At 44.0% G+C, this 14,291-nt stretch overlaps 1 protein-coding gene across 6 annotated transcripts in view; it reads right to left on the reverse strand.

Moving 5' to 3' along the window:
- The window catches only part of LOC133352794 (apoptosis-stimulating of p53 protein 2-like), a 50,389-nt gene that overhangs the window by 24,884 nt on the left and 11,214 nt on the right, over positions 1-14,291 (reverse strand). For 4 of the 6 annotated variants that reach the window (XM_061568695.1, XM_061568694.1, XM_061568693.1 and 1 more), the window contains exons 5-7: positions 10,798-10,862; positions 3,159-3,330; positions 1,676-1,875 (exon numbers count right to left, since the gene is read on the reverse strand). In XM_061568695.1, coding sequence (XP_061424679.1) covers positions 1,676-1,875; positions 3,159-3,330; positions 10,798-10,862 — 437 coding nt within the window. Of the gene's footprint in view, positions 1-1,675; positions 1,876-3,158; positions 3,331-5,954; positions 6,063-7,096; positions 7,325-10,797; positions 10,863-14,291 lie in introns of those variants that run through there. The other 2 variants (XM_061568697.1, XM_061568696.1) reach the window with 2 other exon arrangements.

Here is a 14,291-nt window from a genome sequence, read left to right on the forward strand (position 1 = left end):
GCACCATGTTAATCCAGCTCCAGTATTAACAAGTTTTTGGGAAATTGTGGCTGCTGTTATCAAATGATGATTACAAAATAAGTGTCCAATTGGTTATATTGCAAGGATTTCATTATTGCTGCATCGTTGTCGGTCAGACAACTATATTAATAGCTACTTCCTCAAAACGGAGTACAGACTATCCTATAATGTAGGATTTCTTTCAAAATAGCTTGGTGCTCAAGCAGTTATTTAGTGGTTATGACATAACGATACCCAAATCCCCAGATCACTCAACGGTCTCCCAGATCACCAGCGGATCAACTTGTACAAAGCAACCTTCATTGGTTTTGCCCCAGTGGTCGTTCAAGCCATAGTCCACCATTCCCACCTCCGGCCTCATCTCTTAAAACCATTCTTGGCTTCATCAATAACTGACTTCCCTCTAATTAGGACATCAATCTCTATTCTCTGGATAACCCATTCCCCCCCCCCCCCCCCCCCGATGCTTGTAACCCTCCTTTGTTAAAAGTTAAATTTTAACAATCAACGCACTTATTTTACCTCCTATAATTGCCTACATGTACATATCACCTTCTGTACATCATCCTTGAATTATGAATGTATGTTAAATATCACAAATGTCACGTGACAATCACATAATACAATTAAAGCATCATACGAAATGAATGCATATAATACACAGAACCAAGTATTCACTATCACTTGTACACTATTGTCCTAGACGTGCATCAACTTAACATACTCTCGCAGCTGTAAAAAAAAAAAAGATTGATCTCAATATTTAATATCCGTGTGCTACAGTGGCCCTGGCGTTAGAGCAATGAGCCAGCACCACTACGATGCTGGGTTGGAATAAGGGCATCCACCCAAGATTTAACCGAGTTTTCAAGTGTTGCAAGTTAAAGATCTCAGCCTGGTTTGAAAATCTCTGTAAACCCCCCCTGCACCCCCAATTTTATTGGTCAAAATTCCAGCTCTGAAAATGTAAAACACCAGTTGGGCTGCCATTCGAGGAATAATTCTCCATAGCAGGCAATTCTGTGACACAGGGTATTGCCCTGCTCTGCGAGAGCTCCAAATGGACACCGTTTCATGACATGGACGCTGACAGCACAAATTGCATGAAGCCGTGAATGAAGGTTGAACACGAAAAAACTACTTGGACGATATGGAGTTTGTGTTTTCTCTACGAGGGAAAGGATGCAGATTGAAACAGTTTTAGCCTCGGATTGCGAATATTCACGGGAAGGCAAGTGAGGGTAGCCTTAGATAGTTTCAACATGTGTCGTGAAGATAAGATGCAATTTGGAGAGAAACAATGCACAAAGAGTAGAGGGAGACTGAGGGCGAGCTAGAAAGATAAGGTTGAACGAGAAAAGCGGGATGGTGGACGTGACGAGAAAAGAAGAACAGACCAGAAGCGCATGAACGCAGACATTTCCGAGCAGTTGACCCCAAGCATACAGTGAGACTTTTGGCTTAGAAGGAAAGCAAGAAAGGAGGAGGAAAGAAGGTAAGGAAGGAAATCATAGCTAAAAAAGAAGGGAATGAAAAGAAGACAGAAAGATGAAAAGGAATGACATATAAAGGAAAGAAAAATAAAGTAAAAATGAAGTAAAAATGGCCATCAAAGCCGAATGTAAAGGCGGAGGCACGAGAAGGCTCGCCCCACCTGCAGCTCGCGGTAGAGACGGTCAAGGTCAAGCACCGCCGAGGCCAGCTGCTTGCCGAGGTTCGCGTGGCAGAAGCCGTTGGACTTGCCCTTGCGCAAGTCCTCCAGCTGCTGCGTGAGCTCCTCCACGCGCGTCACCGCCACCGACAGCTCCCGCTGCTTCTCCGTCAGGAAGCTGTTCATCACCGTCAGCTCCGACACTGCTGGGGCAGAGGCACGGGGGCGACACAGGGGACGCGCGGGTGGGAGAAGAAGGGACGATGGTGAAGGGGGAGACGTGGGAGTTGATAGCAAGATGGAGTTGACTCGCGTATTGATGAATGGTGCTGTGCAAACGTGATGATGTCAACTTGCCACCTTTGTCAGAATGACTGACTAGTTTGTAGATGAATATCGTGCAAAATGCAAGTCGGTCAATATTTTTTGTAGTTTTTCGACTATGATAGGTGGACAACTACCCAAAAACAGACTATTAAATACCTTTATGCTATAAAGCAATGTTATGAGAGCGAAGGGGGTGGTGAGTTTGTGTTAATATACTATTCTCAAATCAGTTTTTCTTTTACTTTAAAGGAAAAATAAATGTTGTCAACAAACCAACATGGCACATGACATTATACTGCCAACACATAAAAGTGTTATTGTGTTTAATACTTTGAGAATTACATTATTTCATATGGAAAAACGTAGTATTCATTTTTCAAATGATGTTTTCTGCACTTTTATTGATCACACGTTAGAATCCGAAGTTTTGCTGTACTTAGCAGAATAGATGTTGTTGCACTGCCCTCTGCTGCCCTCCATGTAGCATAAGACACCTGTTTTATGCACGGAGATCACTCATCCACAAGCACTATCTGAAATCAACCATGGTTAGCTTCTGAGATCTGATGAAATCAGAGCATTTCTGGTGAATCAGAGCATTTCCGATTTGGTCATCGGGTTCTAACCAGAATATAAATGAACATTATGCATCTCTATTTAACTTATATGAAGACCATGTATATATGTATGGATGTTCAGATTCTTTCGCACCATCCGTAGCCAACCGTACTTAAATCAGGAGGTGTGGAAGATGAAACAAAACACAAAAAAATTAACCCGTAAAAACAAAGTTTTTCACTATAAATCCTTTATATGCGTGGCGGCTAGAGTCCTCTCGTCCTCTGGCTTGAGATGGCTGCCACCTATGGGTCAGATGATTGCCTGCCACCATTAAGCAATTGGTAATTAAATATATTTTTTTTTCCTAAAAAGTCTAAAGTTATGGAAATTTGTTTCCACGAAAATACATTGTCACGCACAACGAGTCTGTGTGCAAAATGTCAGCTCGATTGGATCACGGGAAGTGGGTTAAAAAACGACCGAAAGATTTGCACGGTAAGCAAGCAAGCAAGTGAACTTAATATAAAGGATTTAAAAAGCAAATAGTTTTCCAACTTGATGCATACATGATGAGGCTTAATGAAAAAGCACAACTCACAGAGATTATTGTTGAGCAGCTTGGGCTGGTCCACCTGGCCTCTCATGGCACGGATCTTCCTGATCTTGGCCTCCTGGCTCTCGACGCGCTCGCGCAGACGTTGCAGCTTCTCCGCTTCACCGAGGCCTGCCTGCTGCCCCTGCTGCTGCCTCATGTGCTGCACACGCTGCTCCTGCAATCGCACCAGATATGGGGGGGGACCGCTTTGGTTAATCCACTGCTGGATGAAGGACGACCCCTACCCCCCGCCATGTTGTGTCGGTCGATTGCCACGCTGGTCAGTGTTGGCTGGTTAAGGTTCAAATACAACCCGTGGCTAAGAATCAAACTTTGGGCACCGGGTTCATAGTGAAGTGGGGGGGGGGAACAACCGTTTGTTTTATAATAATGATTTCCATTGTCCCGACACCAACAATTGTCTTTATGGAGCTGACAATGACAGCACACTGAGCCGCAATCCTCCTTCCAGCCTTATCTCACTGGCCAGGAACATTGGCCACATGATGTAAAGGACTGCATTGTTTAATCAACGTGTTCCTGTTTGTAGATGAAACGGGTCTTTTTGAATCGAAATTTTAAACACACTTCAAGTGATGTTGAAACCACGGGTAAATTATTTGAAAAAATAACATTTACATTGCACTAGTTTACTTTTTGTTTATTTACATATAAATACACATATTTGAGTAGAAATAAATCTTCTTAATCCATTACAAACTTGTTCCAATCATCATTTGACTTAAATTTTGCATAAGAATTTATCCACAAAAAAAATGTAAAACTGCCTGGAAGCAGTTTTTTGACAAATATTCAGTCACATTATATTTCACGTGACGAAATTCAAAACCAATAGAATCCAGAAGCTATGAAGCTAATTTCAATTTCACTTTGGAGATAAAACATTCAAACCAATAACAACCTGGAAACCCACTGTTGAACATTACATTATCAGTTTGCCTCGTTTTTTTTAATGAATAAATTGAGCTGGGAAATTATTTGAAAACACACACATAGGTGGGGAAAATTAGGTTTTCTTTTTAAATAGAATTAAAACGTATCTGAAACTGGAGCAAAGGCAAATGGTTACATCAGAGTATAATGAGGTTATTAAAGCAGATCTGCTATATGAGGTCAGGCGACAGTCCTGCCTTTTTCACCATTACAATTATTGCACACACATGCACAAAGGCGTTGCTGTATTTTCTCATTACAGTTAAGAATAGAAAATCTGCATTAAAGAGAGCGAGAAATACATCACACTACAAAGAGTTGACTCAATTGCCATTGCGACCTATAACCACATACTTTTACCATATTCGCCGGATCATAAGACGCTCCGGGAAGTAACACGCACCCCAAACTTTTGTCCGGTGTCAATAAAGCTATTCAGATACTGGTCTAACAAAGACTCCCGCTTAGCTTTTAACAGATAGCTGAGAAAAGTGCTGTCAGCAAGCACCTATGAAGGTAACCCCAGCACCATGAGGGTGGGTGGGCGGCCAACGCCACATCCAGCCGCCTTTATCTCCCCAGTGCTGATGTTTACACACTGCACCAGGAACTCGTTACGTTGGTTATGTACTGTGCGGAAGAAGTTCAACATACATACAGCTGCTACAATCCTTCGACGGTCCCCTGGAGACGGGCAGAGAAGGCTATGCAAGGCAATGTTTCCAAACTGAATTTGGAGCTTTCGTGACTGCAGGAATTACTCTTTGGTTCTTTCGGTAAAGTCACGACACGGAGGCGTGGTTTCTCTGTGTGCCTATGTTTGTTCTCTCTCTCTATGTATCTCTGTGATATCTGTCTGCTTATATGTCTGTCTACATGTCGCTGGTTCTGTGTTTTATCTCTCTCTCAAATTTTGCATTCTCAGGAAGAACGTAATCAACCAGGTAGGGTGTTGACTGTTATGTTATCCGACTCTGTTCTATTAAATTACATTTCTAAGTATACTAGATTTGTGTTTCTATTTCATTTATACCTGATGATGATTGCTTGTGTTGCAATCGAAACGTCGTATGCTAGTATTTAATTTATTACTTTATCTTTATACGTGACTTTACCGAAAGAACCAAAGAGCAATGTTTCCAAAGACCAATTCAAACCCCCGAACCCTAATCTTTCACCAGAATTGTGTAGTCAGTGGGCAAATGGCAGCATTTAAAACAAAACACGCCTGGGCAGGGACCCCGTTAGGAGCTTTGAGTTCCTAAGCCCGCATGAAATGACAGCCGATTGTCCTAAATGCTAAAATAATAGGATTAAAATAAACGAGTAGGCCTAAAAACGTTCAAGTCTGCCAACAAAATACACTTTGACAGTGCAGTCGCATGTTTTAGAGTGGACCATGCTATTTTCCACACTTTTTTTCCATCACACACCTTCATTTGACATCTTTTGTCAACCCACTGCTGAATTCCTCCCCATTCCATGTCTGTCATGAGACGTTTCACCATACTTTAGCATACTTTTCAATTCGGGTTGGTAAAGGGGGTGGGGGCCAGGACCGGTTCAGATATCACCACCAAAGTTAGGAGTGGCTGGGAAACAAACTCGGGTCGTTGGGTTCATTGCGCTGTGCGCTAAACCACAGGCTTATGAGAATGTTTAAAAAATCCCAGCATTATCATAAAACAGAACACCACAGATACATGCCTTGGTATCATGTTGTACATCTGGTTACATGACAGTCTACGTTAAACACTGGTCAGCTACACATTGAAAGAAAGCATACATCTCCATACATTTTAGTCACTGGGAGGCGAGGGGTGAGCAGGTTTGGATGCAAGTTACCTGCTGACGAGTAATGTCGATGGAAAGCCAGTAAACTAGAGTTCCCTGCTCACAGTCGTGCACCATCAGCCGCCGCTCCTCAGCACACCGCATCGTGTGCCACAGCTGGCAGTGCCCTCTACATCGCACACCCTATGGCGCCTCGCTTTTATCCCGGCAACATAAACGCACGCTCTGCCCTGTGGAATTTCTGGCCTCAAGCGGGGCCATGGCAGGCCAAGTGGCCAAGAGCCAAGGGATCGATTAAGGCAACATTTCTGGCTGTTCCACTTGTGGATTGGGGTGAAAAAAAGTGCAATAATCAAAAAAAGGACGCAATATAAGGGGAAAAGCACTTAACATATACTTCAGAGATGGGTGGTAAGTAGGCCTCAAGCAAAAGCAGATATGGGCGCACGGCAAAATTTTGCTAAGAGAGAAAGCATCAACGCGGTATCTCAATTGAGCACGGCACCGGCATGGATTGGTGGCCTCGTAGAACTGCATCCCCCCCCCCCCAACCGAACTTCTGGCGAGGGGGCTGGAAATTAAGTTAGGAGGGTTTGCACCAATTGTTTATATGCCACAAACAACCCTTTCTCTGCACAGAATGTCAGACCATGCCCGCGGCACCGATCAATCCGCACACCCTGGCTTGCACTCTCTTACTCTCTCTCTCCCCACCATACGGGCAGCTCAATAGCGTCGAGCGGGGGGGGGGGGGCAGCGGGTGTCTCCAGGCTACAGGGCAGTAATGGCCGAGCTAATGTGGTGAACAAACACACTTGTATGTTGCCGCTTCAGGCATCTGTGTGTACACATTCAGATATTTTCCAGTGGAAAAGAATCACTGGAAAATATCTGAACAACATCAAGGTAACTTGTTCACACTTTCTTGGACAAACGATCGGGTTTACAAAAGCCAGCCCCCGCCCAACAGAGTTTTACTTTTTTTTTTACACATGTATTGTACGGTACTTAACAGGAGGTCTGGCATAGTAACAAGCCCACATGGCCAATTTTTTTTTTAGTTTAAAACTTAATACATAACAAAAATCAGTGCAATAAATCGTGTAAGTCACAGCGCATGTTCACACTTTATAGGTCAGACTTATCGATACGTCGTGCTCAACATACCCTTCGAAAGACAGTGGAGGAATTACCTTCAAATCGGAATCGGACGCATTATCCATTGCGCGCATCACGGTCGGAGCCGCCGCAAGGCTTGCACAACTATTTTCGTCGCCACATAAACCTAGCGCTTCACGCTGCGTAGGCAGCAATAAACGTCCAGGACGTGGCCAGGTGGGTCCGAGGGCTGTCAAACCGACGGCGAGTGACCAGAACTCACAACTCGACGCCCAAGCGATCCGACCCGACGATGGGCGAGCGTTCCTTGTGGGCAGATGTGAAACTTGGCAAAAGAGCGGAACACTTTGTCGCGAGTAGACACTTGCAGAGGGGCAGGGTCTGCCCCTGCCCGCCCCCCCTCCCAATGCGTCATAGATGCACCACGCCCGAGCCCCGCTAAACAAATCACTCCCCTACATGGAGGGTGCCGCCTGCCCTGGCGTGTGTCTTGCCCCGTCAGGATGGAAAAGCTATGTGGCTCACATTGGTAAACACTGGATGGAGGAACGGAAGATAAGCCAGACGATCCTGCACAGAAATAAACGTAGCCACTCGCCAAGCACTTATACGCAACTCCAGGTGCTTGGTCTTACGAAACGTGGGCATATATTTTAAAGCATTGGCAAGACAGCGTGTAGAACAAACACTTAGACACAAACATAAAATACTTGAAGCACGTATATTTAATGTATAAGTCCACTGCTGAATGAGGATCAAGTTGGGGAATGCGGGAAGCATAAATGTGGGAGCATAGAAGCATCGTACAACAGTTGATTTTGCTGCACTGCCCACCACGTGACATTCCCTGTGGAGATACAACATGGTGGTCACCTGTTCAAGTCCTATGCAGAGACTCAACCCAACTTAGCTACCGAGGTCTGACAAGGTCGGCAATTTAGTGAGTCATTGACCATATATAACATGTAAAAAATTATACATGTATACGTACAGTAGGTACACAGAACACATGCAAACATAATGCAAATGCAATAAATAGATATATATTTTTTCATGTTGTTACATGTAGTTGCCCAAAATACAGAGCCTGCCAAAACTTGCAGGAATGATAAAGTCAAAATAAAACAACTCTTTGTTGTCTCGGGGAGTGCTGGGAAAAAATGGGGCTGAATAGACTCAAGGCCAAGTGTTTATAACACAAAAGCTGATTTTTCCCCAACTCAGGAATTCACCAGACTCTTCAAAGTAACGTTTCGTCTACTGAAGAATATGCCACATAAGCTGCAGTGACTGAAATATTCTTATGCATTCACAGCAATAAGTTGCTCTTTTATGAACTTGTAAAATGCAGGAAGTTTTTCCACATTTTTTTGAGAACATCTTTTTCGAAGGTGACTTACATTGGAGCAACCAAATGCAGGGTTTAACTTGCGTAACACGGAATAAAATAAATAAATCCATGTCCACCGCCCGGAAAATCTTGCTCAAGCTGTTCCGCAGTTAGGAATGCTTCCATTTAATATCTTTACCACTGCAATGCTACACACAAATAATACCGCAATCCTTAACATGACCAAACATACGCAAAACGACTATAACCAATTAACAAGTAAGCATTAGAGGCTGGATTCTACTCCAAAACACAGAAGCAAGAAGGTTTCAGTTGGTATTTGAACAGCGTAAGTGACAGTTAATGACTTGCAAAACAGGCCTCCATAAGTGACCACATAATTGGGGAAACAAACGCTGCTAGAACGGTCTGCAAAATGTACATCAACTGCCAAGCGTCCAGATGACCTCACTCTCGTCAGACTAAGGTTTTAAATCCCACAGCATGTGACATCATGGTACTGATGATGTCAGTATTCATTTTCAAAGAATTATCTTCCAATTGTAGTTTAATCAAAGAGAATAAATATTGCCATGACGGTACAAGCGGACTGCCAGCACATCATGAGATGTGGCAGGATTTTTCAGTTTGTGCCATTTACCCTGTTAACTAAAAAACGTCAGGTGGATTCTCAATACAATTTATTTTTATTTCTATTATTTTGTGCTTTATATTTTTTAAACAAGAACTAACGGACGGATGAAAGCAAATTTAACAAGGTCGTCCCCAAACATTGTATTAAAAACACTCAAAACGTGCGAGCACAATTTAAAACCTAGTAATCAGCGCTATAGAGGGGCCATTGACAACGTCTCTTGCACCCGTGAAGCGCACAACACGAGAGCACACAGTGTCCCAGACGTGGAGTGGAAAAGCTTTAAGCCAATGCACGTGATAAGCAGGTTAAAGCTGCTGGCAGGCGAGTTTTTCACAGGTCACCTACCCTGCGAAACCAGAACAGGCGCTCGCCAAGCCGACTAAATCCACCACACACATCACGCTGCAGGTGTCCATCCTGAAAGCTATCCGCCACACAGCCCAGAATAACACAAAAAGGTCACGGGCTTGCTGGTAAAAAAAAAAAGACCACTGGTGATATTGGCTTGTGTACCACCACTACCATCACAAAACTAATTAGATTTACGCGATTTAAATGCCGTCACGGTCAACACGCCCAAAGTTGCTGCTGTTGTTGCGCACTATCCACACGTACACAGCGATGTTATCGAACGTTACTGTGGCTCGCTCTCTCTCTCTCTCTGCGCAGGAGGAAAGCTGATACCGGGTAAACAGCCAGGCTTCAGCGCGCACCCATTTATTAAACTGGTCAGCCAAGTGAGTCCCCATCTGTGGTCGGTCAACAACAACAAAAAATATAACGCCACAAGGCCGAGGGGTTGAACGCACATTGCTCACCCGGCAATATTTATTGCATATTCGCATGCAGGAACTGTTTTATCGAGTCACCCATGCAGGTACCCCCCCTTTTCATCAAATACGAGCTATGTTATTATGGTTCTCCTGCTTCGACGGCCCACATCGCCCATGGTGGCAACATTCTTGCTTGCCCCCACGTCCAACCTCTCATTTAATTATCCTTAGATACCCCACTGGTACTTAGTGGTTGGCAAGATGAAGAGAAACGCATAAACTAAAAAACTACTTTGAGAAGAGCACACGCTAAAATGCATGCCTGCTGTTACTAAATTGTAACAGATGGCCAAGGACGCAGCAGCGCATGTGGTAAACAAGGAATAACGCATAACAGGTGGGCTTTGATATTAAGCAACTGCACAGCAGACACATGGAGTGCACTGTTTTCGATGGCAACAGTGAGAGGGTGCAGCATATTTCTTAATTTCACGCATGGCTTTCCCAGATTACGCTCTTGAAACAATTTGTGCCAAGCGCAGATCAAATATGCACCTGCACTGTCGCACATGCTGTGGACGGGGCGCGCCTTTTACATAAGGGGGGAGGAGGCGGGGTAGGAAAGCGTTCGAGGTGAGGTCACTCTTCCACCACACCACTCCAGCCCCTTTGGCCTGGTGGAATGTTGCTGCGCGTTCGGGCACAAGAAAAGTTACGGGCACAAGAACAGCTACGGCGCATACCTTATGCCAGCATCGTGCCATTTGAGTTAACAATAGAGCACCATGGTTTTTCAAATGCTCCCACAAAAGATGGGGAGCCCAACGAAGAAGAAAAAAAACACAAAGGAAACTAACTTGCAGCGGCCTTGCTGTGTGCGAATGCCAACGTGTTTTCCATTTAATTGGCCGAGCTACTGTAAAATTCCATTCCGCATACCAACATTTGTTATCGTGGCCAAAAGAGTAAAGCTCAGGCATTCTTGTGTGTAGTTGGCAATATGCAATGTCTCACCCGATTGTCAGGAGGGCCACCACCAATGCCACGTCTCAGCATCGTGCCCCGGCCTCCGTGTCCACCTGGGTTCAAAGGGGAGAGAGCGTCAGCCACCTCGCTCTTGCGCGGTTACTTGATTTAAAAAAAAAAATCCCCGACACTTTTTTGTTGTTCATTTTCATGGAGCTGGGCCCATTTAAACACAACCCACACACACATATCCTGTGCGTAGGCCAGCACATGCCTTTACAGATTTCTGGCCCGCTCCATGCCAGCAACAGAAGCAAGGCAGCAATTATCCAAATGCCCACATTAAAGCCTTAAAACAGCTTTATTCGTTCAATTTTGTCTTGCACACAATCTTTTAGTATGCTTATAAAAACCGCAGACTGGTCGTGTTGCAAGAAAACATTGTTACCGTTGCATAATTTTTAGATGGCTTTTTAAACAAATTTTAAGCAAAGGTTACATTTCGCAGATACAAACTGAACAGCATGTAAAATGAAAAAAAAAAGAGGCTGAATTTCAAATACTCAGCATTGCAACAAATCGTCCTTCGAATGCACAACAAGACTTGAAATTAAAATCACTTTGTCTCCCACAAGAGGAATTTCTCTTCGGTCTGCTGCTTGCCTCGAGACCCTCCCGTGAAAATCCGCACATCTCAAACACAAACAGTAAATATGCATTCTCGTGCGCCGCCTACCTTCCGAACACAGGCATACCTTGACAACCAAACTGCAAGACTCAAAATTCAAGTTCACGTGTGGCAAAATAAAATGGCTTGGCATTTCTTAAGGTCGCACGTAATCTCAGTTGTGCTATACATTAAACCGAATGATGGAATAGCACTCTGCACAATCCATAACACAGTATCTGTTTTGCACACCCCTGACACATACCATGAAATATGAAGGCCGGCTCACTGCAGTGGCGGAGCAGACGATTAATATACTGGGCAGATTGTGTGAAATGCACTTAACCACCAAAGCTGCACAATATGGGTGCATACTCAATTTCAATAATACAATAGAAGATACATGTAAACACACCCCTGGGATCAAGGCAAGGTGCGCTTATTTTATTAGTGCGATTGTATCAGAAGTTGCCCTTTGACTACCCCCCACCAGTATAATGTAGAGATGTGTTTGTTATATCAGAACTGTGCTTAGGTTAGATGTGCCCATATCCATCTTATTCTGTACTGTATTGCCAATTGATCACGTTTTACTTTGCGTATCTTGTAATCAGTGTCCTGTGTGCCATTCCCTATGAACCACACAGCCTCAATGCTTGCGAAAGGCTCATTCCGTAAAGCATTCCTGTCGAATGTATAATTCCACTGACAAAGCGGTGCTTGGCAGTGACTTACACAACCTAAGACTGAACTCCCAAACCACCGCCTGCAGAGTTCTTGTAAATATAGAAAATGACAAACGTATTCAGGATCCAGATTAAAACATTCTTGTGATTTGTGCTAGATACTCCAACATATAGCATTGTCAAAAAATATAAAATATTCTCTTACATCCCCACCCCCCCCCTTAGAGTAATTATTATTACTATAGCTTATAAGCTGTGCGCTTCGGCTTGCCAGACCGCTTGTGCAAACATGAGCTAGGTTGCGTGCGCTTGAAGATAGGGTCAACACATGGGTACAGTACAGCCACAGCACGTGTACGAGAGTACACTACTAGCTGGAGGCCCTCTGGCTACCTAAACCGGCACAAGCTATTGCGAGCTGCAGCCTAACTTCTTCGTAAGTGTTTTTGCTGGCCGACGCAGGCATGAATGGTACAACGCATGGCACAAGTTATGCATTAGCTCGCTGTTCTATTGTAATTTCCAATAAATAAAATTCGAGTGTTGTGTTAAATTTAAAAGCCAAGTCTAACTTGTAATATATTCACGGAGCATTATTAATTGTAATCCCGCACCTCAGGATTGGTACGGCTATCTACGTACGGTGCGAAAGATGTTCAACATACGTGCATACATAGGAGTGGAATGAATCAGTGCCTGGAGATGTGATTAATTATATCTATCGCGATTCGATTTTTTGTTAACAGGGGTAAAATGATTGTGCCAAGTGGCTGCAGAGGTAACGCGAACACATTACATGCAACTGCATACGAAATGTATAACATCGATTCTTACACACGCGCGTCTTGATGCAAGGAAGCATCGCGAGTTTAAAAAATATCTATATTCAACGTTGAATTGATGCATCGTACCACATATAATGTATCGCATCAAATGCATAGTTCTTAATGAACATACACCCTTTGAAAGTAAAAAATACATAATCCATGCATGCCAACTTGTTATCCATCTTTCACAGTAGCCCGGACATAAACATAGGTGTAAAAATGCGTGATGCAGAACGATGGCACGCATATGAAGTCGGCTTCTATAGCCCGCTTCCTCCTCTCAAACACTGTTGTTATTCACCACGCCCAGTACTAGATGTTACGATACAGTCAAGCCAAGCAAGCTCAAAGATACTCCAGTTTCCAAAAACAAAGAGATGTCCCTACAAGGTGTATATCCATTGGCTACTTGGTCACAAAACAAAACTGTACAAATGCACCACTGAAGAGGCAGCTTTTACCACGTATCTTTATTTTGTGCGCTGAAAATTCAGCCCGGTTATTTTCGAGCAGACTGCCATTAAGACCGACACCACACACTGAGTGTGTATATATATCACTCACAAACTCAAGAGTAATATATAAACATAATGAAACTTCACCGTGGGCTATAGAAAACCCACAAATGTGTGATAGGATTTGTTTAACTCTCTTCGGATGAATGGCCAATGTCAGAAGTTTTACATTCTCAGACGGCAGCCTCATCTCCCCACAATGCAGCATAGTGTTCAGCCCCAACCAAATATTACAAGGCAGACGCTCATGGTGAAACCGCATGCAGAGGTGCCCACTACAGCCAAGCCATGTAAGGCCATCCCCGCTGTCTCCTGTCAATTTTGACGTGACCATTGCCGTTTGATTAAATATCTTCCAACAAAGAACAATAAACTGGTACCATGAGTGTCTGATTGTGAACATGTACAGATTCATCTCTCCTCCTAAAACCACCCCACCCCCAGTGGCCACCCAGCCCCTGGCCCTGGAAAAACTTGAAACCCCACATATAAATGACACAATACAATTACTATACGAAGTGTATCTATATGGAATATAAATGCAATCTCTCCTCGACATGCTGTACGGCGACAGTGCGCATATATATGTTATACAGGCAGACAGTCACAGGCCGGGGTGAAAAGGACAGCCTTGAGCCTGGAGTTCAACAGGGGCAGAGTCAACATCAAGGAAGGCCGGAGGAAGGAAGTTCCAGACCAGTGGGGCAGCAAAGCAGAATTGGCGATCTCCCACCGAGCGAATGTTGGACTGGGAGGCTTTGCATTTTTTTGCTGTAACAAACCGCGCGTGGAGGAGGGAAGAGTTAGATGAGGGTGAAAAGGAAGGCAGGGTTCCAGTCGAGAGGAT

This window comes from Lethenteron reissneri, chromosome 41 (assembly GCF_015708825.2).
Source record: "Lethenteron reissneri isolate LAM-NWPU_2019-01 chromosome 41, ASM1570882v1, whole genome shotgun sequence".
In the NCBI taxonomy this organism is placed as follows: Eukaryota; Metazoa; Chordata; class Hyperoartia; order Petromyzontiformes; family Petromyzontidae; genus Lethenteron; species Lethenteron reissneri.